Consider the following 27,502-nt stretch of genomic DNA (forward strand, 5'->3'; position numbering starts at 1 on the left):
CTCAATGCCTTATTAAATAATTTACATATTAGTCCATCATTTATTCAGTTATTCATTTACTCACACATTCACTCACGCACTGTCATTCATTCAACAGATATTTGAGCTCCTAGTATGGGCCAGATCCTGGGCTAGCTCTGAGTACATAGTGATGTCCATGGACCTGACTCAAGAGTTTGAGGGTTGAGGTTCAAAAGCTTCTCATTCATTCCACAGCAGAAAAAATACCTGTGTTCACTGTATACCATGGCTCTTTATCCAATGGCTGCTAGTTTTAATTCCATGACATCATAATCTCCCGGCTTCCTTTCTTTGTTCCTTTCTCTTCTTCCGCCCCACGATTTTACCCTCTCTTTGCCCAGGACTCTACCCCGGGCTCAGGCCTTTACTACCCCTATCAGAGTCCCTTGGCGATTACCAAGACAGGTGACCACTCAGACTCTGGGTCAGACTAACCTGAGCTGAAGCTCAGCTCCTCTACTTTCTAGCTTCTCAATTAGTTGAGTGTCTACTCTATGTAGGCATTATGTTCAGTACTATGAAGACACACAAAGAGCTAATGTCATCTCTTCCAGTCAGAAGCCATAGCCCAGGGGGGTCCACAGTAAGTGCTCAATAAGAGCTACTATTACTTGCTTTTCCCAAGGAACGCCCCTCACTCCTGGACACTAGCATTTCTCAGAGACCTGTGCTGAGAGGGCTGCTGGGCTGATGCTGGCTTTTCTGGTTTCATTTGCAACTCCGATCTGGCACTCTTTATGGCTTTAAAATCATTTAATTTTGTGGTAAATTTGAATATAGACTAGGTATTATTATCTAAGGAATTAATAATATTCTAAGGAATTAATGTTAAATTTGTTAGAGGTGATAATAGTAAGAAAGGGTCCTAAATTTTCAGATATGTTTGTAAGAATATAGGGTTGAAATGGTAGGACTTTAGATATTTGCTCTTTAAAAATCTGAAGAAAAGAAGAAAAACTGCCCCCCACCGACTGTTTGCCATTAAACACTGATCTTTTGTTACCTGATTTTTAAAAAAAGGAAGAGAAAGAAAGAAAGAAAGGGAGGAAGGGAGGAAGAAAGAAAGGGTAAAGCATATATGGCAAAATGTCAATAATTATTGAATCAGGGATTCATTTTACCATTCATTCAAGGTGGTTCATTATGCCATTCTCTCAGTTTGGATGTGTTTGATAAGTTTTGTAATAGGAAGGTTGAATATCTATTTTTGACGGATGGGAGGATCACTTTATGGAAGCGAAGGGAAAGGAAACTTAGCCACATGCAGCATTCCCATTTAGGCAGCATTCCCATTTAGGCAGCATTCCCATTTAGGCAGCATTCCCATTTAGGCAGAGGGCAGGCAACCCTATCCTTAGCCAGGAGGAGAGCTTGCAAAGGATGGGCTACGTCATTAGATTGACACCTGCTTTATTTACAGGGCCTTTGCAGTTGCCCTTGGGGAATTCACCTGGACAGAGAAGAAGGCTTGTGGATAGCTTACCCCTCCCCTGCCCCAAGGAAACAGGCACAGGTACCCCACTGGAACAGCTAGGCCTCAGACCAGGTTTTAAGGCCTTGTGGTCCTCTCCCCGCCAAGTTCATTACATTTCTTCTGTCACCTCTATTTCATCCGTAAAGGAGAGACAAGACCACAGGCCAAACCCAAGTTCTCCCAATTACTCTGTAATCTCAAGCCTGGTGCCTTTGATCTTGGTTAGTTTATTCTCAATTCCCTCCACTCCCCACCACCACACACAGGTAACCCCTTTCATTAGTTTCCTTCCAGACTTTCTTTTTGTAAGTATAAGCAAATGCAAATATACATCCTCCAATAGGCTTAAAACTAACAACAAAGCAAATTGAAAATAGAGAAAATTGCAGTGTTCCAGGTAAAGAGTGAAGTAAGTCTGGAAGTTGTTAGCATATAGATGGATAAGCTCTAGAGGCAAGGGAATAGAAGAAGAAGGAAAAGGAGGGAGAAAGAAAAGGGACTAAACTTTAGAGTCACCCAGAGGCAAAGAAAAAAGAGGCAGAAGGAAGGTGGGTGCCAGGCCTCCGAGGTAGAGAGGCGCGCTCCGGCGGGCTGGGCAGCCGGCGCCATGACACTATTCCACTTTGGGAACTGCTTCGCCCTGGCCTACTTCCCCCTTACTTCATCACCTACAAGTTCAGCAAGCTGTCCGAGTACAGCATCTTCTGGAAGTGTGTCCAGGTCGGGGTCACCTACCTGTTCGTGCAGCTGTGCAAGATGCTGTTCCTGGCCAATTTCTTTCCCAGCTGGGAAGGCGGCATCTATGACTTCATTGGGGAGATCATGAAGGCCAGCGCGGTTGTGGCAGACCTGATAGGCCTAAACCTTGTCATGTCCCAGAATGCCGGCAAGGGGGAATACAAGATCATGGTTGCTACCCTGGGCTGGGCCACCGCCAAGTTCATTATGTCCTGCTACATCCCCCTCTGGGTCGGAGCTCGGGCACTGAGTTTGACTGGAAATACATCCAGACGAGCATTGACTCCAACATCTGTCTGGTCCATTATGTCATCACATCTGCCCAGGTGTGGATGATCACATGCTATGACCTGTACCACATTTTCCAGCCAGCAGTCCTCCTATTGATGTTCCTTAGCATCTACAAGGCCTTTGTCATGGAGATGTTCATCCACGTCTGTTCCCCAGGCAGCTGGATGGCACTGCTGGCCCTCAGCACCCTGGCCCTGTATGTCGCCCTTGTCAATATGCACTCCTAGGCTTGGTGTCCCAGACTTTCACACATCTTTTCCCCATCTCCAGGTTTCAGTGAAGTAAACAGTATTTGCAAAGTTCCAAAAAAAAAAAAAAAAAGGCAGAAAGAAAAACCCAGAGAGAATATTTTAAGAAGAGAGGGGTAAGTAGTCAATTGTGTTATCTGCTCCTAATATGTGAATAGATCTGCATGAACCACCCTGGAAAGATAACCATGTTAAAGAGGGAGTTCAAAGTAAAATATATGTTAATGATCCTACTTTTGCAAAATTGATATGTATATACACATGTTCAGTGAGTAGAAAGAAGTCTAGAAGACTTTAGAAAAAGCAGACTAACAGGGGAAACCCTGGTGAGCTTGTTTGTGGGAAAAGGTGGCCTTTTTACTTTGCACAGTTCAGTTTTGTTTGCATTTTTTACCACAAGAATGAATTCTTTTGGTAAATAAAAAAAGATTTGTAAAAGGGGGAAACTACTGTTTAAAACCATCTATATTCAAATTTTCTGTGGAGTAGAGAAGGTGATTAAGAACATTGGCTTCAGAATCTAATAAACATGAGTCTAAATCCCAGCTCTACTCTGTGAACCAATTAACCTCTCTGAACCTCAGTTTCCTCATCTGTAAAATGGTGATTATACTGATAATTACTTCAAAGGATTGCAATAAGGGTTAAATGGGGAGCATGAGTAAAGCATCTAGTACAATGACTGTCATACAGTAAAGGCTCAATTGATACTAGTTATACATATATAATATATATATACTTAAGTTATATATTATAATATTAGTTTTATATATGTAGTAAATAAAATAGCTATTACTAGATCAAACCAGCCAATCAGAGCTGTATCATTTGGACAACATTATTTTGGTCCCTCTAGAACTGCTGTCACTGAAATGCATTTTCTGTGTCATGCTTTGGTTGTTACAAGAAATGGTGATGTGAAGTCAGCCACCGTTATCTATTGCCAGGATCCATCCCATAGAATCACCTACCGTACCAGGGAACTCAGGAGGGGCCTGTGTCTACCCAGGGAGCGTACAAGATGGTCCTCAGCAGAATTTTCATGTGTTTTTATAGTTTCTCTCATTCTTTTCAATTTCTTTTTTTGTGTTTTACAATGCACATAATATATTAGTTCATCAGTGCATATGTATAAATATTTTTTAAAATACCTGTATTGGGGAATTTAACAGTTTTTACCCCTGGAAGATTAACTTACAAAGTTTGAAAAGCAGTGTCTTCTTGATGAGTTCTCTCAGACTCAAGGTTACAAAAAGCTGCATTTCTCCCAAGGATTTGGTTTATTGTTTCTAATAAATATAATCACTCCTGTCATTAAATGCCTTTTCTTCTTGGCTTTGACTGCTAGAAACCTCAGAGCCAGATTCATAACCCAGCCCAAACACAGAATGTCTATGGTTGGTATCCTGAGGGCTGTGGTTATGAGCACAGCTTCTGAAACCACATTGCCTGTGTTCACATCCCACTGTGTGAACTTGGGCAAGTGACTTAACCTCTCTGTGCCTCCGTTTCCTCAAATGTAAATTAATTATAACAGTAATCACCTCCCAGGATTATTATAAAGATTAAATGAGGTGATGCATGTAAATCAATTAGAACAGTGCTCAGCATTAGTAAGAACTCAAATATTATTTTTGTTGTTATGGGCTCTCATTCCATGATTTCTTTCTTTTTTAAAAAATTTTTATTGGCGTATAGTTGCTTTAAAATATGGAGCACTTCACAAATTTGCGTGTCATCCTTGCTCAGGGGCCATGCTAATCTTCTCTGTATCGTTCCAATTTTAGTATATGTGCTGCCGAAGCGAGCACTTTCATTCCATGATTTCTTTACCCTTGCTTTTCTTCAGTCGCATTTCTGCTACTCTTTATGTATTTCAGTAAGGCACTTAAAATCCCTTTTTGGAAAGCGTTTAAGCAAGCAACTGTATGAATTTTTTTGTCTTAATATGCCAGGCACTGAGTTAGGTTCTTGAAGAATACAAAGATAAAGAAAAGATTGTGGGAATTCCCTGGCGGTCCAGTGGTTAAGACTCCACACCCTGCCGAGGGTCCAGGTTCAGTCCCTAGTCGGGGAACTAAAATCACAAAAACTGCGCAGCTCGGCCAAAAAGAAAAAAAGAAAAGATTGTTTCTGCCTTCAAGGAAAAGTTCAGTCTAGTGGGGAAGACATACATACAAATAGCCATAAACCAAGTACAGGATATGGAAAGCCATGCAGGAGAGGTGTGCAAGTGTAGTAAGGACACGGAGTAGATGACATCCGTGAAAGCTTCCTAGAGGAGGTGGCATGGGGGTTGCACTTCCCAGGAAACAGAAACGATAGAGCAGAGATTCCAGGTGGAGGGAGTACTGGTGATCTAAGGCAGACCTTCCAGGACCGATGTGCTACCCACAGTGCTGGTTAAGGTGGATACTCAATAAGTCCCTGTTTTTGACTGCTGTAATTGATTCAAGTGGTGTGAAAAGGAGGAGGAAGAGACAATGGGACAAAGCCCAAGAGCACCTCCCTTTTTCAAGGGAAGTGAAAAAGAACAGGAGCAGGACCAAATCCTCTGAGGTGGGAAGATAAACTTGCCAGCCAGGCCAGGAAACACAGATGTGAAAACCAGGCTCAAGCAGTTGCTTTGAGGGAGGAGGGAATGGAAAATTTGGGGTGGGAGATTGGAGGGGTCTTCTGCCTGCATCCATCTGCAGTGCAGAACAAATGCCCAAAGCCCATAACGTTTCCTTTTGGGCTCAGAGACAGAACTTTCCTTTCCTTTCATGGTGTAGTTTCAACTTCAGGCCTTCCAGACCACTTTTGGGCACAGTTTTTTAAGGTGTCCTATCATCTCTAAGCAGAGTGATCCCAGATAGCTTCAGCCACACATTCCCTTCCTCTGAAGGTAAATGAAGAGTGAGTCTAAAAATGAGAGCCCTAATCAGAGTTAAATCCCTGCCCAAAAGGTCCCTAAGAAGGGACAGAGTGTGGTAAGCAAAGTACAAAATACAGAGTTGGACAGAATCAGCTTTTAATTCTGGTTTCTGACAAGATGCCAACCCTGGTACGCCCCAGGTTCCTCATCTGTAAAATGGGCGTACGCATGTTGGCCTCAGGCTTGTTTGGATTACAGGACACCATATATACGTGCCTGGAACTCAGCAGGCACTAAGATTATCTCTGAGCTCTTTCCATTCCTGAAAATAAATAAGCTACCACATGTTAAGCACCACCACTGTGTCAGGCGCTGTGCAAAGTGCTTCATTTGTGTTCCCATTTACTAATGAGGTGGTGACCTACATCCTTCAGAAGGCGCAGCAATGCGGGCTCTTAACCTTCCTGCTGCCCTCGGAGACTTCATCTCCTGAAGTCAAGTGATCAACTTCTAGAACCCTTCAGGTGTCATCAAAAAGTTTGGCATTGCTCAGAGCTAAACTCAACTAACTCAGTGCTTACAAAAGGCTAGTGATAATTCAAGACGATCCAGCCCCTTTCTTTTCCCAGAAAGAGAAGAGTAGGTAACGTCTGTTTAGATTTCATGTAAAGAGGTTACAACTTGATTTTCCTTTCTGAGTCAACCTTTCCTTCCTTCTGTTTTTTCAAGGTAGTGTTCCCCAAGTTGGCTGCTCATTGGGGTCACCTGGGGAAGTTAAAAAACCCCCTCCCTCCCACCCCAAGAGATTGTGATATATTGATACATGGTCTGGAGTGGGCCTGGGCCTCTGGATCTTTTTAATTCCTGGGTATTCCAATGTGCAGTTAAGGTAACCGCTGTCCTAAATCCTCAGGTTAAAAAAATTATCTATCTACCTTCTACCTTAATAAATACATTTTTTTTTAACAAAAAGGAATGACATTTATATATTGTTCTGCTACTTGCTTCTTTTCACCCAACAGTATGTCATGGATTACATTCCTTGTTGGTACATATAAAATTAGCTCACGCCTTTTAGCAGCTGCAGAATATTTGATTGTAGGGATGTACAATAATGTATTTAATCAACTCTTTGCAATTGGACTTTTAGGTTGTTTCCACTTTTTCCCTGTTACAAACAATGTGAAAAGACGTATTTGCACACATTGTACAAACATTTCTGTACGATTCACAAAGTGGAAATGCTTAGTCAAAGAAGGTAATATGTAGAGAAGTATTTAGATACTTACGTATTTATTTCTGTGTTTTGGTAAATGAACGAAAGAAGCACTTCTTGTTGTCATTTGCTGGGTATGTGCAGTGCATAGAATTATTGTGGCTAAAGTGGCTTCTGAGCCCTTTAAGGGATGGGACTGCTGGGCCCTTTGAGGATGCCAAGGGCTGGCTGGGCTGACTGAAACCATGATCACCTCCATGGCTGTATTTCAGCTTTTCTCTCCAAGGCAGGATGTGGCCAGGTTCCAGAGTTTTCATTCCTCTCCCTGCAGGGTGCCTTTTGATGTGTTGGCCCATATCCTAGGAAGTTGGAGGCGCTTTGGGGGGCTATCAGAAGATGTGGAACATGCCAGTTAGAATCAACCAACCCTCATTTTGTCTGAAGCGTGGCCTCAGTCCACAAGGGCAGGGCCTGCAAGAGATGGAGGAGGGTCAGGGAGCAGCAAATCTGAGCCAGGCCTGAGTCTCCACAGGGCTTTTCACAGAAGTGAGGAATAACTGTCCCTTTTCCTGGCCTGTCCTACTGAACTACTATTTGAAACAAAATGTGGGCTTCTATAGGAGGCTACCTAGGAGGACAAGGGGAGCCCAGGTGGGGCCAGCCCTAAGGATCAGGAAAGATCAGGATGATGGCCTGTCCCATTTTAGAGCCAGCTGGTAAACAGGTAAACAGCAGGGACTGAAGGATTGTGCAAGAGAGTTTGAGGAAGGAGTTGCCCAGTCGGTCCTCAGACTCACAGTCAGGGTGGTGGGGGGTGGTATAAGGAGACCTGGGTTCATATCCTGGCACTACTGCTGACAACTGATAGACCACTGACTGCATGGAGGCCCGGGGGGGACACACCTCTCCTGTCTGAACCTCTTTCCTCATCTGGAAAATAGGGTCCACACTTATTTCACCTGGGGTTGCTGTGAGAATTAAATGAAGGAACAGATGCACAGGCACTTTGCACTGTCCCTGGTACGCAGTAGGTGCTCAATAAATAGTAGCTGCATTTATCAGTGGATTAGGGAGCTATGCAAGAAAGATAGGGACCCATATGCTACGGGAAAGTTACTCTGTGAGGCCTGGAATCAGGCTTACAAGGAACAGGGAAGCAAATTCTGGCTGCTGCTGCTGGGCACGTGGAATAAATTGTCCCAAACAAAGGGCCTGCACCTTCAGCCCTAGATTCTAGGATGTGGACCCAACATGGAGCCCCACCTGTATTCCTGCTGCCCTGGCTCTCTGCTTCACAAGCAACTGCCCTCAACCTCTAGGGAACTATAAGGAGAGTCCCGGGGCCTGGAGGACCTGTGGCCCTGGCCATGGCCCTAAGGGAGAGGGGAGTGGGGGGTGGGAGGGAGGCTGTAAAAAATGTAAATGGTGCGGTGTGGAGCGGCTCCAGCCGTCTGACACTCCCCGGAGCTGGCAGGAGCCCGGGGAAGGAGCCCCAGGCCCCGGGCGCCTTTTGTCCCAGGGCTTGGCTATGTAAAAGGTGGGGGAAGGGGCAAGAATTCATGGAACTTGTCCATTCATTGGAGCCCCCGCTGCCCGCAGGTGCGAGATGGGGGAGGGAGCTGCAGACTCCAGCCTGGAAGGTTTAGAAATGAGAATTTACAACTCAGCATGCAGTGGACGACAAACAGATTCCCTGGGTTCCAGCCTCTTAAGGCTGTGAACCTTCAGGCCAGCCAGACTCCATCTCTCTTAAAATTGAGGCCATCAACTGGTTCCCTGCCCCCCTAACTGGGCTTCCGAACTCCCATCTCGTCCATTCACCAAATCCCCACTTCCCAATCTGTTTCCCCAGGCCTGCTTTGTAAGGCTGTTGGATTTTCTGAGGTTTCTGTTTGGTTTTACTTTTCCATTCCTATTTGGCTGCTTGGGGTTCACAACTTCCAGGGCCTTCTCCGAAGCACCATATTCAAGCATATTCAAGATAGTGCTTGAACCGAAGTCCTAAAAAAAAACCAGTGTGAGGAGAGGAAGGACTTGGAAGCATGCAAACCTGGGTCCGAACCCTGCTCTGCTCTTCCCAGCTGACTGAATTCCAGGCAAGCTACTAACCTTTCTGAGCAGCAGTTTTCTATAGGTAAAATGGGAATACTGTGTTTCTGCTTCTAAAGGTTTTTGACAAATTAAGTTCTGAGTTAATGTTTAGGAAATGCTTAGCACAATGCCCGGCACAGAATAGGTATTCAATGAATATTAGGTTATTTCCTTTAATAACCATTGGAAAATAAGGCAGAAACTCCCTGCAATGTTGTTTCAATTTTTATTTCCCTGTTGCTAGAGAGATTAATCTTTTTTTGGTGTGTTCTTTTGTTTGTTTGGTTTTGGTTTTGTCTTTGGTTTAACGATTGATGGGACACCTTTATGCATTCTGGAATTCTTTGTTATACAATTTGCAATTTTTTCTCTTGGCTGTCACCTGCTTTGGGCTTTTTGGTATCTTTCAACATACAGAGTAGTCTCTTTTTCTTTCTACATATTGTATTCCCAAAACTGCCCTTAGGGGCTGGTCCTCTATAGGCTGATTTACTGACTGCCTTTGGCCGGTATCCTCCTCAGGGCTTTCTCGGGCCCTCCGCTGTTCTCTAAAGGAACGTGAAAACCTGCTGCTGGTGCTGCTTGACTGATCCTGCTGTATCCCAGTTTTATCCCAAAATGCACACACTCCCCCCTCTACTGGTTTCTGGAAGGATCACATCTTTCTTTTACTGGTGTGCTGATGTGGGGAAACTCGTAGATCTGACTGAGAAATTAGTGGCTGAATGAGAATTTGCATCCTCCATTAACCCTCTTTGGGGCCCAGGAGTGAGTCTCAAACTCTCTATACTTCACCATCCTAGCCAGCTGCCCAAACTCACATTAACTGACCACTTAACTGACGCATTCCTGAGAAGCTCTGCATAAGTCTTAATTTGATGGATTATACGTTAATGCTCTAGAAGAGAAGGAAATTAAAATAAATGTTATGAAGCCGACTATCTCATTTATTGGGCACTTACCATGTGCCGTTTGCTGTGTTAAGTACTCTACTTGAAGACCTTATTTAATTCTCATGCCATTAAGGAAAGCTCAAATTTCTCCATTTTATAGATACAGAGACTGAAGCTTAAGGGGGTTTTATGCAGCTTGGCCAAGGTTACCAGTTGGAAGTTTGCCAGATTGAGCAAATATACGTATAGGAGCCCAGTTAAATTTAAATTTCATATACATAATGAATATTTTTTTAGTATTGCAAATATCAAATATTTCATGCAATATTTTATCTGGCAATCCCATCCAGATGGTAAGGGGTGAATGTGGACTGGAACCCAAGTTTCCTGATTCTCTGGGCTTCCGGTGGTAAGACCATGGAATTCTTTGAAAAGGGAAGAAACCTCCTGTGCTAACTCCTGAACTCCATCTCGACATACTGACTAGTATGGACGTGAGGCCTTCTCAACAAGCATCTTCACCCTTAAGCCCCCACTCCTCTGAACTGAGACCACTTTTGTATGTATCCAGCTTGTACATTTAGATGCCCATACTCAGCTGTCTTATGGCTTCCAATATTCTTAATAAGTTTTGACATTCGTTCGATCGTCCATCCATTCAACTCCTTGACAAACACTTATTGTTTGAGGGCTTGTCCTGCCAACTAAGAATAGAAAGATGAATTAGACAAATTAGACACAGCCCCTGTCCTTGAGGATCTCCTGCTCCACTGCAGAAGACTGACAAGTAAACAGACACAATTAGGTGGGTGATGGTGTGGGTGGGCTGGTTAGAGACTATGATAGATCGAGGTTTGCTCCAGAAGTAGAGGGGCTCACGGTGGGAGCAGTCAGACACAAAACCCAGGAGATCAGCTTCAGCTGAGTATTGAAGGGTCAATAGTTTTGTTTTCCTCTGAAGGGGGAAACAAATGATAATAAACTTTAGCCAGTGGTTGCAATCTGCAATAAGAAATGAATTCAGATGAAGAAGAAAGTGAGAACTTGGGCTCCAGAGCCAGACATCCTGGTTACATCCAGCTTCCCCCACTTACTAGCCATGTGACCATGGCCATGTAACCAACTGATCCTCTCCATGCCTTTAACTTCTGTGAAATGGGGAAAACAGTATAGTCTACCTCATTGGTTTGATGTACAGGTTAAATTAAATAATACATATAGGGAATTCCCTGGTTGTCCAGTGGTTAGGACTCTGTGCTTTCACTGCCGAGGGCCAGGCTTAATCCCTGGTGTGGGAACTAAGATCCCGTAAGCCACACGGCGTGGCCAAAAAAAAAAAAAATTCCATATAAAATGCCTAATGCAGCTCCTGAGATGTAGTAAGTAGGCCACAGAGATTAACATAAACGATTTTCCCCTCTCCACTAGATCTTCCCTTCAGCCTACAAATGTGTTGTAATATCTTTCTTTGACCCCATATCTTCCTCTAACTACTGGCATATTATCTGTTCCCCTCTTATGGCATAACCCTTTGAAAGAATTGCCTATAACCCCTACTTCCATTTTATCACCTCTTTCTCTCTCCCAAACCCACTCCACAGAGCCTGCTCTTGTCAAGGTCACTGACAAGCTCCATGATGCAATCCCAGTGGGCAATTCTTGTCTCACCTGCATCCCCTTAGCAGCATTCAACATAGCTGATCCAGCCATGCTTCTTGAAGTGCTTGCTTTCCTTGGCTTCCAGGACACCACACTCATGTGGTTCTCCTCCTACCTCCTTGCTGCTCCTTCTCCATCTCCTTTACTGGCTCTCCCTCCTCCTCTCCAACTAGATATTGGATTCCCAAAGGGCTCAGTCCTCTGACCTCTTTGCCTCTCTACCTGCCTTTACTCCTTAGGTGATCTCTTATGAGCTACTGATTTAAACTCCCACCTTTCTTCTGATGACCCCACATCTACAGCTCCCGCTCAGACATCTTTCCTGAGCTCCAGACTCAAACAGCTGATTGCCTAAGTAACATCACCAATAGGCATCTCAGATTTAACCTGTTGATAAACACACTCTTTTTTAAAAAAATTTATCCGGGCTTCCCTGGTGGCGCAGTGGTTGAGAATCCGCCTGCCGATGCAGGAGACACGGGTTCGTGCCCTGGTCCGGGAAGATCCCACGTGCCGCGGAGCAACTAAGCCCGTGAGCCATGGCCGCTGAGCCTGTGCGTCCGGAGCCTGTGCTCCGCAACGGGAGAGGCCACAACAGTGAGAGGCCCGCGTACCGCAAAAAAAAATAAATAAATAAATAAATAAATTTATCCATTCATTTATTTTTGGCTGCGTTGGGTCTTTGTTGCTGCGCGTGGGCTTTCTCTAGTTGAGGCGAATGGGGGCTACTCTTCGTTGAGGTGCGTGGGCTTCTCATTAGGGTGGTTTTTCTTGTTGAGGAGCACGGGCTCTAGGCGCACAGGTTTCAGTAGTTGTGGCACGTGGGCTCAGTAGTTGTGATTCACGGGCTCTAGAGCACAGGCTCAGTAGTTGCGGTGCATGGACTTAGCTGCTCCGTGGCATCTTCCCGGACCAGGGCTTGAACCTGTGTCCCCTGCATTGGCAGGCAGATTCTTAACCACTGCACCACCAGGGAAGCCCTAAACACACTCTTGATTTACCACCTGTTCCCCACCCAGAATCTGTTCTTCCCCCAGAGCTCCCCATCTTATTCATTCCGTTGCTCAGACCAAAAACCTTGGAATCCCTCGACTCCTCTTTCTCTCATTCCCTACATCCAAAAGCAAATCCTGTTTGCTCTACTTTCAAAATACATCCCTAATTCAACACTTGTCACTTTCCCTAAAGCAAGATTCCTCAGCTTTGGCACTTTGGACATTTTGGAACAGGTAATTCTTTGCTCTGGGGAGCTGTCCTGTGCATTATTGTAGGATGCTTACGAACATCCCTAGCCTTACCCAGTAGATGTCATTAGCATATCCCTGGTGGTGACAACCAAAAATATCTCCAGATATTGCCAAAAGTCCCTGGCCTGGGTAGTTCAGGGTGGAGAGGGTAGGGCAAAATCACCCTGGTTGGGAAACACTTCTCTACAGCTTCTACTCTGTAATCTCAACAATTACTACCTCTTACCTGAAATACCAGAATTGCCTCCTAAATGGTTTCCCTACTTGCATTCCAGCTCCCTCAGAATCTGCATGGCTCCTTCCCTCATTTCACTCAGGGTTGCTGTTTAAACCCAACCAGAGAGACCTTCCTTGATCACTCTCTCCCAAGGAGCGCTGCCACCCCGATCCCTCTCTCTCCCCGCAGCCTGTGTGACGGACACAGAGACGTGCAGCCCAGAGTTCCTTCCTTGAGCCAAGATTGTCACCCCAGCTGCTCAGAGTGTAGTATGCAGACAGCCTTCAGCTGTCAGCCCCTTCAGGGATTGCCTCAGCCACAGAGAGGACTTGCCCAAGGTCATGACCTTCCCTAGGCAGCCCGCATCCAAGAACCGAGTGGGGCTAAGCAGAAAGGAGGCAACTCAGATGGGCCATTTTAGCTCTGGAGCTCCCCATGGAGTCTGCTGAGGCTGTCATGCCAGCCGCCTCTCAGCTTGATTTCCCCCTGTGCCCAATCCTGCTTCCTTCCCCACCCTTCCACACACGTGATCCTAGAACATTCTCTCTCGCCACTGAGGTGCTAAACATCTCAGGGTGTGCATCGCAAAGGATTTAACCTGGGACACCGGCTATAATTTTCTTAACATTATGATTTACATTTCATATCATTTTTTTGGTTTATTATATGTATCTTCTTAAGGTCTTCTTTTGTTTTTAAAGATTTTTTTGATGTGGACCATTTTTAAAATCTTTATTGAATTTGTTACAATATTGCTTCTGGGTTTTTTTATGTTTTGGTTTTTTGGCTGTGAGGCATGTGGAATCTGAGCTCCCAGACCAGGGATGGAACCCATACCCCCTGCACTGGAAGGTGAATTCTTAACCACTGGACCACCAAGGAAGTCCTTGTATCTGCTTAAGGTCTTGAAGGCAGGGACTTTGTTTTGAAACTGTTGTATCACTAGCACCTAGAACAATGCCTGGCACATAGAGAGTAGGTGCTCAGTAAACATGTATTGAAAGTTGAATGAGTTGTTTTCGTCAGCCTCAGCTCCTCACTCCTCTAAGATTACTCTACAATCAAGGAGTTGTCCTTAGGTGAAATCAAATCAACCCTTGAGTGATTTCTAATATGAAAGCTTCAACTTTTTAAACAGATGTACAGCTCAGGGGGCAAATCTTTCCCAAATGATTTACTTCTGGAGTGGAACAGGCCCAGATGATTTCAGATCTAAAAGACCTGACAGCAGAGCTCTGCTTGGCTAACAACTTGATCCCTCCTGCTCTGTCTTCCTTTTGTCAGAAAATAAATTTAACAGGCTGGTCTTGTGGGGAAGCTGCCATGAGCCTTTGAACCAACTACACTGCAGGTGTTTTGACCTGGTCAGCCCATAGGATAAGTTTCAGGTTCAGTGGCTAGTCTTGAGTATTTTTACACACTGTTTCATCTTTTTTTTAAAAAAAAAAAATTGTTTCTTTTATTTTTTTTTATTTTTTTAAAATTTATTTATTTATTTATTTATTTACTTTTGGCTGTGTTAGGTTTTCATTGCTGTGCGTGGGCTTTCTCTAGTTGCGGTGAGCAGGGGCTACTCCTCCTTGCGGTGCACGGGCTTCTCATTGTCGTGGCTTCTCTTGTTGTGGAGCACGGGCTCTAGGCGCGCAGGCTTCAGTAGTTGTGACACATGGGCTCAGTAGTTGTGGCTTGCAGGCTCTAGAGCTCAGGCTCAGTAGTTGTGGCGCACGGGCTTAGCCACTCCGCGGCATGTGGGATCTTCCCGGTCCAGGAATGGAACCTGTGTCCCCTGCATTGGCAGGCAGATTCTTAACCACTGTGCTACCAGGGAGCCCCCTGTTTCATCTTTTTCAAGAGCATTCACATTGCTCAATAATTTTCCATGACGGCCATGAGTTGTGGGTCCACTATACCATCCTAATTTTATATGCAGGCAAACTGGGGTCAGAGGAGTAGCTTCATTTATTCCAGAACTGTTTAGTGAACACCTATGTACCAGGCACTGGGCTGAGTATTACAAGACATGAGGATGACTGGTAGGCTAGCAGGAGAGATGAGAAGGAAGAACTCTGTCTATTACTGAGGTGTGAACCAGGAGCTGGGAGGGTCAGAAGATGAAGTAATTTTTTCTTATTAAGAGACAACCTCGGGCTTCCCTGGTGGCGCAGTGGTTGAGAGTCTGCCTGCCGATGCAGGGGACACGGGTTCGTGCCCTGGTCCAGGAAGATCCCATATGCTGCGGAGCAGCTGGGCCCGTGAGCCATGGTCGCTGAGCCTGCGCGTCAGAGCCTGTGCTCCACAACGGGAGAGGCCACAACAGTGAGAGGCCCACGTAACGCAAAAAAAAAAAAAAAAAAAAAAAAAATGGAGACAACCTCTGGGAAGGTTTTACTGTGCAGGTCACATTTAAAAAAAAAAAAAAAAACATTTAAACACACAGGTTCTTTCGTTCAAACTGTCTTTTGCTCTCTCTCCATTCCTTGCATTCCTAATTCCTACAGATTCCAATCATTTTAAATACGTATATGCTCATGCACACACAAATATGCTTTTTTTCAAATAAAATATGGAGTATGCCATCCTTTAAAATTAATCATATTTTGGCTATATCCAAGGATATTCATTTCAACATTCTATGTAATAGCAAGCAACTATAAACCACTAAAATGTTCAGCAATAGGGAACTGGATAGTTTCTCTAGGGACTTCCCTGCTGGTCCAGTGGTTAAGGCTCTTCATTTTCACTGCAGGGGGCACCTGTTTGGTCCCTAGCTGGGGAGCTATGATCCCTCATGCTGTGCGGCCAAGAAATTAAAAAAAAAAAAAAAAAAGTTTTCTATACAGTGGAGTACTATGCAGTGGGGAAAAATAAGATGGGTCTGTGTGATATGGAAGTATCTCCAAGATATACTATAAAATCTAAAAGGCAAGCTTCAAGGCAGAGTGTTTAAAAGGAATAGGTAAGGCTGTGTGTTTGTGTGTGTGTGTGTATGTGAAAAATAATCACACATATAAGTTTGCATTTACATGAAACATTTTTGTAAAGATTCCTAAGAAACTGTGAACAGTAGTTGTCTCTGGAGCAGGAGACACACTTATTTTTCACTATATGCCTAATGGTCCTGTGTGAATTTTTTAATCATGTGTTTAAAAGTTTTTCCATTAAACTAGTTAATTAAAAATGAGTGAGACGGGCTTCCCTGGTGGCGCAGTGGTTGAGCATCCGCCTGCCGATGCAGGGGACATGGGTTCGAGTCCCGGTCCTGGAAGATCCCATATGCCGCGGAGCGGCTGGGCCCATGAGCCATGGCTGCTGAGCCTGGGTGTCCGGAGCCTGTGCTCCACAACAGGAGAGGCCACAACAGTGAGAGGCCCGCATACCACAAAAAAAAAAAAAAGAGTGAGACAATACAACATAAGCATTTCTCCCATGCTACTATATAGTACACCATTTCGCCCTGATCAGTGCCAGGTGCTGTTTAGATACTTCCCACAGCTCCCTGATAAGGAAACTGAGGCAACTTGCCCAAGGTCACAGAGATATTAAGTGGTAGAGCAGGGATTTGAACCCATGCAATCTGGCTCTGAAGCCCATACTCTGAACCACTATGGCCATGCAGCCTCTCTCATTCTTGTTAAGGGATGCAAACTGTATTCCATAAAGTGATTGTATCATACTTTTTTACCCTTTTGTCCTCTGATAGAAATTCTGGTTGTTTCTAGGGTTTTTCTATTACCTACCTACCACATTGCAGAAACACCCTCGTGATTAACCTTTGTGCTCTTGTGTAAATATATTTATAAGAGAAGACCTGGAAGTGAAACTATGGCATCATCTAAAGCTTGATAGTTATTATCAGATTACTTTCCTTTTTTTTTTCTTTTACTGAAAAAACAACCCTTTGTCTTTGTATGAGAGAGGAAGTAGCCCCAAGTCTGGTCGCTGGAAAAGGGGAATTTCAGTCCTAGTATTAAACAGTATGAGCAGAGACAATGGCCTGTGTGTTTTGTGAGGTTAGGAATTGTCTTGCTCTTCTTTGTTCAACAAATATTTATTGTGCCCTTACTAAGGGCTTCTGGACAATGGTGAATACAAAGGACATGGTCCCTGCCCTCATGCAGCTGATAGTCTGGGGAGAGAGAGGCATTAATAAAGTAAGCACATAAAATGAAAATATAATAACAAGCTTCGATAAGTGCCATGAGGAGAAAAAATGGGGTGCTATGGGAGGGAATAATAGAGTCCTTCTTTAGAGAAAGTGGTCAGGAGAGGGCTTTCTGGAGAAGAGTGGAAGGCACTAGTTTGTTTCCCGGCGCCTAAAAAGGTTGTGGTTGGTGGAGCGAGGGCACTAGAGGCTTTGGTACCACTGAAGGGTTTTAAGCGAGGTATTGATCTGATTTTTGCAGTCTCCCTGGCTGTTGTGTAGGAACTGCATTAGAACAGTAGCAAGAATTCAAGTGGGGAAACCAATTCGGAGGTTTTTGCAAGACAGGAGAGAGATGACAGTGGTTAATCTAAGGTGATGGAGGAGGAACCTATAGATTTAAAGGGTCTCAAAAGACATATTGATTGACTGCAATGCGTGGGCCTTATTTAGATCCTGATTTTTTTTTAAGTAAAAAAAAAAAAGGGAAGTATCAGAGTTACAATTGGAAATTTTAACAGGATATTTGATATTAAGAAATTTTTTAAAAGAGTTTTTTGATGTGGACCATTTTTAAAGTCTTTATAGAATTTGTTACAATATTGTTTCTGTTTTATGTTTTGGTTTTTTGGCCGCGAGACATAGGGAATCTTAGCTCCCCAACCAGGGATCAAACCCGCACCCCCTGCACTGGAAGGCAAACTCTTAACCACTGGACCGCCAGGGAAGTCCCAAGAATTTTTTTTTTTGAAATTTTAGGTGTTTCATTAGGCTTCCCACTACTCCGCTTCAGGATTAAAGTGTTGGAAATTATTCAAAAGATAATTTAGAAATATAAACTGAAATATTAATGAACAATATGATATATAAAGCATTTTGTAAAGTTTAAAGTAATATACAGCATTAAGAGCCCTGGGACAAACCCCAAAGCAGAACACTATTGAGAGTGAAAGGCAACAAGAGCTACAAACCTGGATTTCCCTAGCAAGGTGAGGTTGCTTGCCTTGATACTCTTGTTGCCTTATTTAATTTTTTGGAGATTGTATCCTGATGTGTTTATTTGTTTGATTTTCAAAGTAACAAAGACATACTTAGGAAATCACACTTGGGAATAGTTAAGTTCTTGCCATGTTGAGGAATCACTCGGTTATCGTCTCTCTCCTTTTCCCCATCCTGAGTCAGATGGCCCTCTCTATGGCTCTGCGACAGTGGTTTTCAGTGCTGGGGGCTGGGACCAGGCTAGGATTTTGCTCCTCCCCACCCCCACCCACCAGGGGACATTTGGCAATGTCTGGAGACATTTTTGGTTGGCACAACTGGATCTGGGGTAGTGCTGCTGGAATCTAGTGGGTAGATGCCAAGGATACGGCTCAACATCCTACCATACACAGGACAGTCTCTCCACTCGCCAAAGGAAGAATTATCAGGCCCCAAAAGTCAATAGTGCCAAGGTTGAGAAACCCTGCTGTATAGCACTTTGTCATAGCGCTTCATAAAGACAACCAAAACTGTCAACTGGTTGGCCTTCCCAGCTAGACTGGCACCTCCAAGAAGACAGGTGATACATGTATCTTGTTGAGTGTTTGGAATATAGTTGACACTTAATAAGGATTGAAAGAAGGTGGGAAGGTACATCCAGTTTCAAATTTAGGGCCCTGTGAGATCATGCTGCTTGTGATCAGCCACTTGATAAGCATTTCATTCATTCAACATTTAACATATTTATTAAGCACTTACTATGTACTAGCAGTGTTTGGTGTTGGGACCACAACAATGAGCAAGACAGAGTCCCTGCTCAATGAAATTTATTCTTATAAAGGAAGACCAACAACAAGTAATGAAATAAGATGATTTCAGACAGTGATAGTATGAAGAAAATAAAAGTGTAATGCAACAGTGAATGATGGGGCAAGGACAGCATAGTCTAGGTAGGGTGAGCAACTGACATTTGAACTAATGTTGAGAATGTGCCAGCCACTGAAAGCTCTAGGCTAGCGAGAAGACTGATCCAGGCAAAGACCCTGGGGGCAAAATAGAGTGGCCTGTTCAATGAAGACCAAGGGGAGAGGGCCGGATCACTTGTGCCATGGAAACGTCTGGATTTTATTCTAACTGAAATTGGAAGCCTGACATGTTGTTAAAAGATCACTCTGGCTTCTTTGGGAGAATGTATGAAACATCTATATACAGAGTTTAAAATACTTCAGTCACATTCTCGGCTACTTCTTGCCAAAGGGGAAACTTTCCATACCCAGGAAGGGGCGCTCTAGGCGCCGGGCCAACAGACTCAGCACTGTGATTCTTTTCGAGCAGTCGGTCGCTTCCGGGAGCGGCTGCGTCTCCCTGCGCCTTCCTCTCTATCCGCCCGTCTCTGTGGTAGCCGGGTGCCGGGGCCCCTCTGGGGCCCCTCCCCTCTTCGGCGGCAGCGAGTTCTTCGGACTCTACCCTGAGCGGACCCGGGGGCTATCGGGCTCCCGCGTCGGTCGGATCCCGGGTCATGGCGGTCCGGGGGCCCGCGCCCCGGGCTGGCGCCCGGTGAGTACGGCGGCTGGGGAGGAGGACCGGGCCGCGGGGCGTCCTACTCGGGGCTGTGTGGGGAAGGAGCACCTTCCACCCTCGTAACATACTGTGATTTTTTTTTTTAAACTTTTTACTCAACATGGTGTTTTTGAGATCATCCATGGTATAATAATCTAGTTTTCACTTCTGAGTGTTGCATGGTGCTACGTAAGTGCGTTAGACCCCAGTTTACGTATACATTTCCCTAGTGACGGACACTTATATTGCTTCCAGTTTTTAAGCACCACTTGCCCCCTTTGTGGATATGGGTGATCTTCTTTGGAGTATCCATCCCAGGGTAGGATGCAAGGTCACTTAATTCTGATAAATTTGTTCTCTGGAATGGTCACACCCAACTTCCCAACAGCATTGCGTAGAGGTTCCTGTTTCTCCTTAACGACCGACAGCCCACCACCCCGCCCAATGTTTGGAATTGTTTGTTACTGTTTGGTTTTCTAATGTTTATCGACCTGATTAGTGTAAGGTGGTGTCCCATTGTGTTAATTTTCCTCTATTAAGCATTTGGGTTTCCCCCTTATTTATATCCTTTTCCCACTTTCTATGGATTTCCTGTCTTCCTGATGCAGTCATTCCTTATATGGACTAGATTTTATTACCTTGTTTATTTTCCTTCCGCTCTGCAAGTAACTTCTCCAAGTCTTTTAATCTGTGGCACTATGTTGAACAAAAATACTTAATTCTAAGTTAAATCTGTTAGTTTTCCTGCTGTATAGTTTGTGGTTTGAGGGTCTTATTTGAGAAATACCTTCCATTATATTTTCATTAAGATATTACTACTTTCTATTAACTAAGTAATGTTACTTTTCACTTTTAGATTTTTAATCCAATTGGAGTTTTTAAAGTTTATTTTTATACATGGTTTGAGGTAATGACCTAAATTTTCCTCTACCTTCTTCAATTAATGACAAATTAATTAATAATTAAAACTTAGAGAAGCTGCAGGGCGTAGTTAAGAGCACAGAGCCAGGCTGCCTGTGTTCAAACCCTAAGGCTGCCACTTATCAAGTGGGTGACAAGGCAAGTTACTTAACCTTTCTACCCTCAGTTCCTCATCTTTAGGTTTGTGATTATTAAATGAATTAATACACGTAAAATGTATAGAACAGTACTGGGCACATGTATGGGTTTGGCATATAATGTGTGTTTAATATGCCCTTTCTTGTGATATAATCTCTATTATGTATCCAGGTAAACATAGGTGAATTTTTTCTTTTTGGTCTTTCTGTTTCATGGTCTTTTTATTCCTGTATTCATACCGCACTTTGTTATTACTCCAACCCTGTAATATGATATGTCTTAATAACCTGATGGTTTAGGTGGGTTTCTTCCTCCTCCTTTCCTGTTCCTCACAGTTGTCCTAACCTATTCATGGACCTTTATATTTCCATATACAGCTCCTTAAAGAACTGGTTTTGACTGATATTGATTGCAGTTATAGACTTCTATTAGAAATGAAGTCTTTCTATTTAAGTCCTTTCACATCCTATAATAGAGCTTTCAGTTTTTCCTCCAAAATGTCTTATACATTCTTTTTTAAAGTTATTACTGGATATTTTATGGTTTTTCTGTACTTTTCTTACTTCTGTAAATGACATCTTATTTTCTTTATATTTGCTAGTTGGTTATTGTTGGTTATTGATACTCGCGTGTTAACCCTGTATCTAGCAACATTGCTAGACTCCTTTTATTTCTAACATTTTGTCTATTTTTATTTTTTTATTTTGTTTATTTTTTTATTTTATTTATTTATTTATTTATTGACTGTGTTGGGTCTCCGTTTCTGTGCGAGGGCTTTCTCTAGTTGCTGCGAGCAGGGGCCACTCTGCATCGCGGTGCGCAGGCCTCTCACTATCGCGGCCTCTCTTGTGGAGCACAGGCTCCAGACGCACAGGCTCAGTAGTTGTGGCTCATGGGCCTAGTTGCTCCGTGGCATGTGGGATCTTCCCAGACCAGGGCTCGAACCCGTGTTCCCTGCATTGGCAGGCAGATTCTCAACCACTGCACCACCAGGGAAAACCCCTTGTCTATTTTTTTTTTTTTTCCCTTGTCTATTTTTTTAAAAATATTTATTTTGTCTGTGCTGGTGCTGGGTCTTAGTTGAGGCATGCAGGATCTTCATTGCTGTGTGCGGGATCCTTATTGCGGTGTGCAGGATCTTTGGTTGCGGCATGCCTGTGAGATCTAGTTCCCCGACCAGGGATCAAACCCAGGCCCCCAGCATAGGGAGCGTGGGGTCATAGCCACTGGACCACCAGGGAAGTCCAACTAACATTTTGTCTATTGCTTTGCCATGTTTTCTGTGTAAATGATCACATCATCTGAAAATAATGACAATCTCTTCTTTCATTCCTTTTACCTCATTTCTTTTTTTTCTTTATTGCTTTAGCCAGGATCTTAAAATCCTTGATGTAGTGGGTTTCCTTGTCTTGTTTGTGACCAAAAAAGAGGATGTGGCTAAAGTTTCTTTATTAATTTAGCTATAGGGTTTTGGTAAATAACCTTTCATAGCATTTATCAACTTAAATTCCTTTTTATCCCCTGGTCTGTTTCCCTCCTACCATCTTCAGCATTTGTAAACCGTTCTTTCTGCATGGCCTGCGCCCTGCCCGCCAACAGCTGTAGATAAGCTTGGTAACTGCTCTCTAAGGCTCCATTGTCCTTTTAGGACTCTCTCTGCTTCTTCTGCTTCTCCTCTTCAGGCCCAGGTTAGATCTGCAATTTTTCCAGCGGTTCCTGCAGATACAGAAGGTTTTGTTTCCCTCTTGGTCATCACAGAATGCCTTGATGTTCCTGACCCTTTTGTGTGTGACCCTACTGGGTGAGTGAATGAGCCCAGGCCGGTGGGGGGAGGGCAGCCCTGGTTTGAGGTCCTTTTCCTTCTGTGGGGTGTTGACGAGGCAAAGACTAAAGAGGAAGCCTACCTCTGTCTTTTCTCACCCCTCATCACTGATTCCTGACTCCTCTCCTTCCCCCCAGAACAACTGGTGATCTACCGGGTTGGCTTGATTCCCAGTCAGTACTTTGGGGTCCTAGGAAACAAAGATTTAACTGGGTTTAAGACCCTGACGTTCCTGGCTGTTGTGCTCATCGTCCTCAACTCCATGGTAAGGTCTTCTCCCTGTGTCTCTCTTCTTCTCCAGCCTAGTGTGATGCCTCTCCAGTGCCCAGTGGGACTTAGCCACCAGGAAGCAGGAACCAAGCTGTGGGTGTGTGTTCCCTCCCTCTTCTGGGAACATGGGGTCAAAACTCTAGGCAGGGCATTGATCTTGCTGTTGGCCCACATGGGACCAATTCCCAGAGTGTTTCAAGCTCCTAGGGCTTGGCCACAGGATTCTGGTTTAATCCAGCATTTGGTGGAAATGATCCTTGTCCCTTCCATTCCCAGAACTCTTGCTTCAGGGAACTCAGAGCACTTGAAAACTGGGCTCAGCAGCCAGAGCTGCTGCTGTCCTCTGGCGGGGCTGAGGCTGTGCCTGAGCCTGGCACTTGTCACATCTCCCAGCCTTTGCACCTGCTGCTTTCTTGCAAAATGGCCTCCTTCCCCCACCCCTTGTTCACTTGCTTAACACGTGCTCACTTTTCACGATTCCTCCGCTGTCACCTCCTTCAAGTCCTCCTCAACTTTTCCTTCATGTTTCCTCCACCAAACTCTGCCCCTTCGACTCCTGATCCTTTGAGTTCAGCTCTGCTCTAACAATCCTTACACCCTTGTGATTGTCTGTGTCCTCACTAGACTGTGAGCCCAGTGTTACTTCCCTCGTGCTTAGCATACAGGGGCTCCATAAACGAATTATGAGAGTCAGGGCTCTTTTAGGACTCAAGCCTAATGCTCTCTGTCAGACTGCACTTGCTGGTTTCTTGGGGAAGCCACTTCTCATCACACTTTGGCACTTTAGATGGGTCTTTGGTCAGTAAGCACCTATGTATTCAGACCCTGTTCCAAATTTGGGGGGACAGAAAAGTAAGAACATAAGTGGAATAGAGGATATTGTTCCCAATCTCCAGAAGCTCATGTGCTCTGGAGATGTAAGACAATACGCTGTAGAGGAGGCTAGAAGGCCTTGCCTTTGGTAAGCCCTTCAATATTTGGTGCAGTCAGTAAACACATAAGTGAATGAGGAAGGGTTGAATCCCATGACTTGACGCTCTAACAGGCTCAGGTGCTGAGTGGACAGCCGAATGGGCTGGGACTGGTCAGCAGAGGCTTTCCGCCAGCCTGAGCTTGGAGCTGCGACTTGATAGAAAGAGACTTGCATCTCTCCCTTCCCCTTGTCTCCCCCGCTGCACAGCTGAAGAGCTTTGACCAGTTCACCTGCAACCTGCTGTATGTGAGCTGGAGGAAGGACCTCACCGAGCACCTCCACCGCCTCTACTTCCGGGGCCGCGTGTACTACACCCTCAACGTGCTGCGGGATGACATCGATAACCCGTAGGCGCCCCCTCTCAGTCCTTGCTACCCTCTGCGTGGTTCGTCCACCTGGGCTGACACAGCCCTGGAGACCCCCTGTGGCAGACCCCATGAGCTCATCCACAGTTATCTGCAAATGTTGCTGCCCAGAGCTGAGGGGGAAGGGTGCCCTGCAGAGGACCCTGGAAGGAAGAGGCCAAGAGCAGCTCCCTTTTGTCCACTTCATATCCTGGGCTTCCAAATAAGGCACCTTCTGAAGACAGTGTCCTTGCTAGAAAAAGCTAGAAAAGCAGCGCTCCAGTTTTCAGCAGTAAAAACCTACTGCTGTCTAGGACTCAGTCTGGGATTCCAGTCACCATTCTATCACCTCTCTTAGGTTCACTAAGCCCCAGGTTCCCTTACAGGTGAGGCAGCTGAAGCCCAGAGAATGCAGGTGACTTGCCAAAGCTCACGTCTCACTGGGAATAGGAGTCGTTGTGGCCTTGGTGGTGGGATGGGACATATGGGGTCTCTCTTCACCCTCATTCCCTCCCCGCTCCGCACCGTCCCAAGCACTTTGTTGCCCGAGGTAACCTCTCCTCAGCTCAGGTGGAGCTTTGCAGCAAAGACTCTTGGGAGGCTGCTGCTTCTTCTTGACCTTCTCTTCTAGGCCTCTTCTGTATGGCTCAACCTGTACAAAACTTCCACAGCCAGACAGCTACCATGGGGGCAGGCTCAGGCTCGTGAGAGGTTGGGAGGAGCGAGGTAAATGAGGAAGCTTTCCTGATCGTCTGGAAACTCGGATCCTCTACCCTCTGGTTTTTCTTTGGCTTTGCTCAGAGCTGGCTCAGGACCCTTGTGTGCTGGACCTTTCAGTTGTCATTTTTTCCGAGGGGTAGACTGAGGCACCATAGGAAGCAACTCTTCAGAACCCTGTTCAAAAGTCCTAAGGGTCTTGTTGCCTCTAGGAAACCAGCCCTTGTCTGGGTCCACCTTCCCACGGGGTCATTGCTGACAGCACTGAAAGGCAAGGTCAGAATAAGAGGTAACCTGGAACTGCCTTAGCTCTCTCAACCCTCAAGCCCAGCTCCCTGGGCCTAGTCACTCTGTGTCATTGGCTCCAGGGACCAGCGCATCAGCCAGGACGTGGAGCGGTTCTGCCGGCAGCTCAGCAGCATGGCCAGCAAGCTGATCATCTCCCCCTTCACCCTCGTCTACTACACCTATCAGTGCTTCCAGAGGTGAAGGCTCTCTTCCTGCCGGAGCCCCTCCTCCTCCCCTGCCTGGTGTTTCCCCAGAGTCCCTCACTCACACACTGGGCGGGAGTCAGCTCTCCCTGGTCAGGGTCCACGAGAGGCTGGTCTGCCCTCCCTCCCACCTGCACCACAGGAAGTCTTCCTGTCTTGCATGCTCGGGCCCCTGCCCTCCCTGTGGCCCTGTGGTGTGTCAGTGTCAAGGTACCAGATGCCCCCTGCACAGGAAGAGAAGCCACCCAGGGCTCTGAGATGGGACAGGGGCTGCCCCAAAGGGGGCAGGAGTCAGAGCAGAGGCCTGTGGGGATATGTCGCTCCCCACACCCTCCCTCTCTGCCTTTCAGCACCGGCTGGCTTGGGCCTGTGAGCATCTTTGGGTATTTCATTCTGGGAACCGTGGTGAACAAAGTGTTGATGGGTCCCATTGTGGTAAAGCTGGTGCAGCAGGAGAAGCTGGAGGGGGATTTCAGGTGTGTCTCCCTTGCTTGAGGTTTCTGGGCCAGGCGTAATGGTTAAGGAATGGGATCTGGAGAAAGGCTGCCTAAGTGTAAATCCCAGTTAGGCCAGTCACTGGCCATATGGTCTTGGGCGGGGTCTTTAACCTCTCTAAACTTCACTTTTCCCACCTCTAAAATGGGGATGGTACTGACAGGATTGTAAGGAGGATTAATGAGATCATACATGAGAAGCACTGAGAATGGTGACTGGTTGGCCGCCATCATCATCATCATCATCATCATCCCTTGGCCTTCTCACATGCTTCTGTTCCAACCACTCTTATTCTGGTCAGCCGATGGGTCCAGCCCCTACCCTGTGCTTCTTGGCCTCCTCCTTCAGACCCGGCCCTGGGAAAAAGAGGAGCTGTGGCAGGCCTGCACCTGTCCTCTTTGGAGAGGCAAGTGGCTGCCGTGTCTTCAGGTCTCCTGCCATCCCTCCCAGGCCTGGAATTTCCCACCCTGTGACAGTCCAGGGAAGGGTCGGGCTGAGGCAGCCACAGTCTTGGAGTGGAGCCAGGCTCCTCTTTGCCTGGAGGTCTTCTTGATCCAGGACTCTGAAAGGAGATGGGCCAGTCCTGCCCACTCTCAGCACACATTTGCCTTTGGTCTTCCCAGGTTCAAGCACATGCAGATCCGGGTGAATGCTGAGGCTGCCGCTTTTTTCAGGTGAGTCTAGTGGGGATAGTTCCCCTTCTGCCTTGTCAGAGCTGATAGCGGAGATGGTGGAGAAGGAAACAACCCTCCCACCATCACCAAGGCCAGGGGCCAGGCGTCCTCACACTTGGCTGTGACCCTCTCCCCTTGTCTCTCACTGTCCTCGTCTGCCTCATCCTTAGGTCCATGGATTTGCTTCTGAAACTGGTTCTTCCTTTTCGTGGCCTAGCATGGGGCCTAAATTTGTTCTAAGAATGAAATGAATGAATGCTTCATCATCTTACTGATGACTGTAAGGCATTGCCTCTGCCTCTGCTTTTCTCTCTGTAAAATGGCTTTCTGCCAGTGCCTGACGTCCGAGGCTGATCCTTTGTCTCTGTAGCATGGGAGGGAATGGAGCCTCTCAGGTCAGAAGACGTGCTCCCTACAGACACTGTCCTAGTGGAGCAAAGTGGTCTCCTGACAGCAGCATTGTGAAATCCCATTCCTTTCCCCGGGGCCAGGGTAGGTCCCTGCACTCTGCCTCCTATGAGGAACCTGGATTCAGTATTTGGATTGACAGTAAGGACCCAGAGGTTTGTGTTTAAGGAGTAGAAGTTACTCCTTGGATCACCTGGATCTAACAGCCCTGGGACTTTGCTCCTCTGTCCGTCTCTGCTGCAGTTTGTAGCTGCCACCACTTGGGGGCACCAGGGATACCAGGGATCTATGGGTGTGGCTGGTCGTGGGGGCCAGGTAGGGCTGGGCCTGCGCTAGGGTTTTTTTGGATTCTGCTGTCACCGCTCATGAATCTTTGGGCCCTGGGGAAAGCAGGTTGATTCTTGGAACTCCGAGTGTGTTTTCCTGCAACCTCTCTGTCTTCTTCATGCAAAATGTGAAACGTTTCCTCTGTCCTCCCCCAACCTTTCTGCCTGGAGAATTTCTGCCCATCCTTGAAGCTCCGAGTCACCTCCTTACGGGCGCCTTTCCAGATTCCCTTAGGGGTCACACCTATTTGCTTCCATAGCCCTGAAGACACACGGCTTACGTAACACTTTC

The 27,502-nt window shown here is 45.7% G+C and overlaps 2 protein-coding genes, 1 non-coding gene and 1 pseudogene across 33 annotated transcripts in view; 2 read left to right on the plus strand and 2 right to left on the minus strand.

The window, feature by feature from the left end:
• Positions 1–2,102: 2,102 nt before the first annotated feature.
• Positions 2,103–2,751, plus strand: LOC131751937 (BOS complex subunit TMEM147 pseudogene; annotated as a pseudogene).
• Positions 2,752–4,476: 1,725 nt separating this feature from the next.
• On the minus strand, positions 4,477–4,583 carry LOC131754077 (U6 spliceosomal RNA). The gene has a single exon (XR_009335125.1). It is a non-coding gene; the product is annotated as a U6 spliceosomal RNA (small nuclear RNA).
• A 14,805-nt stretch (positions 4,584–19,388) lies between these two features.
• The window catches only part of ABCD4 (ATP binding cassette subfamily D member 4), a 31,655-nt gene continuing 23,541 nt past the window's right edge, over positions 19,389–27,502 (plus strand). For 7 of the 31 annotated variants that reach the window (XR_010839474.1, XR_010839477.1, XR_010839475.1 and 4 more), the window contains exons 1-7: positions 19,442–19,628; positions 22,373–22,491; positions 22,650–22,777; positions 23,963–24,102; positions 25,185–25,301; positions 25,658–25,783; positions 26,426–26,476. Coding sequence is in view for 12 of the 31 variants with exons in the window: in XM_059055836.2 (XP_058911819.1) it covers positions 19,591–19,628; positions 22,373–22,491; positions 22,650–22,777; positions 23,963–24,102; positions 25,185–25,301; positions 25,658–25,783; positions 26,426–26,476 (719 nt within the window). In the remaining 19 variants the exon portion in view is untranslated. Of the gene's footprint in view, positions 19,629–22,338; positions 22,492–22,649; positions 22,778–23,962; positions 24,103–25,184; positions 25,302–25,657; positions 25,784–26,425; positions 26,477–27,502 lie in introns of those variants that run through there. The other 24 variants (XR_010839484.1, XR_010839485.1, XR_010839486.1 and 21 more) reach the window with 16 other exon arrangements.
• LIN52 (lin-52 DREAM MuvB core complex component) overlaps positions 21,565–27,502 on the minus strand; it is a 208,304-nt gene continuing 202,366 nt past the window's right edge. The window contains exon 6 of the mRNA XM_067028104.1: positions 21,565–21,644. Within this exon, the coding sequence (XP_066884205.1) occupies positions 21,589–21,644 (56 nt within the window). The 3' untranslated portion in view covers positions 21,565–21,588. The remainder of the gene's footprint in view (positions 21,645–27,502) is intronic.

Source organism: Kogia breviceps, chromosome 3 (genome assembly GCF_026419965.1).
Source record: "Kogia breviceps isolate mKogBre1 chromosome 3, mKogBre1 haplotype 1, whole genome shotgun sequence".
Classification (NCBI taxonomy): Eukaryota; Metazoa; Chordata; class Mammalia; order Artiodactyla; family Physeteridae; genus Kogia; species Kogia breviceps.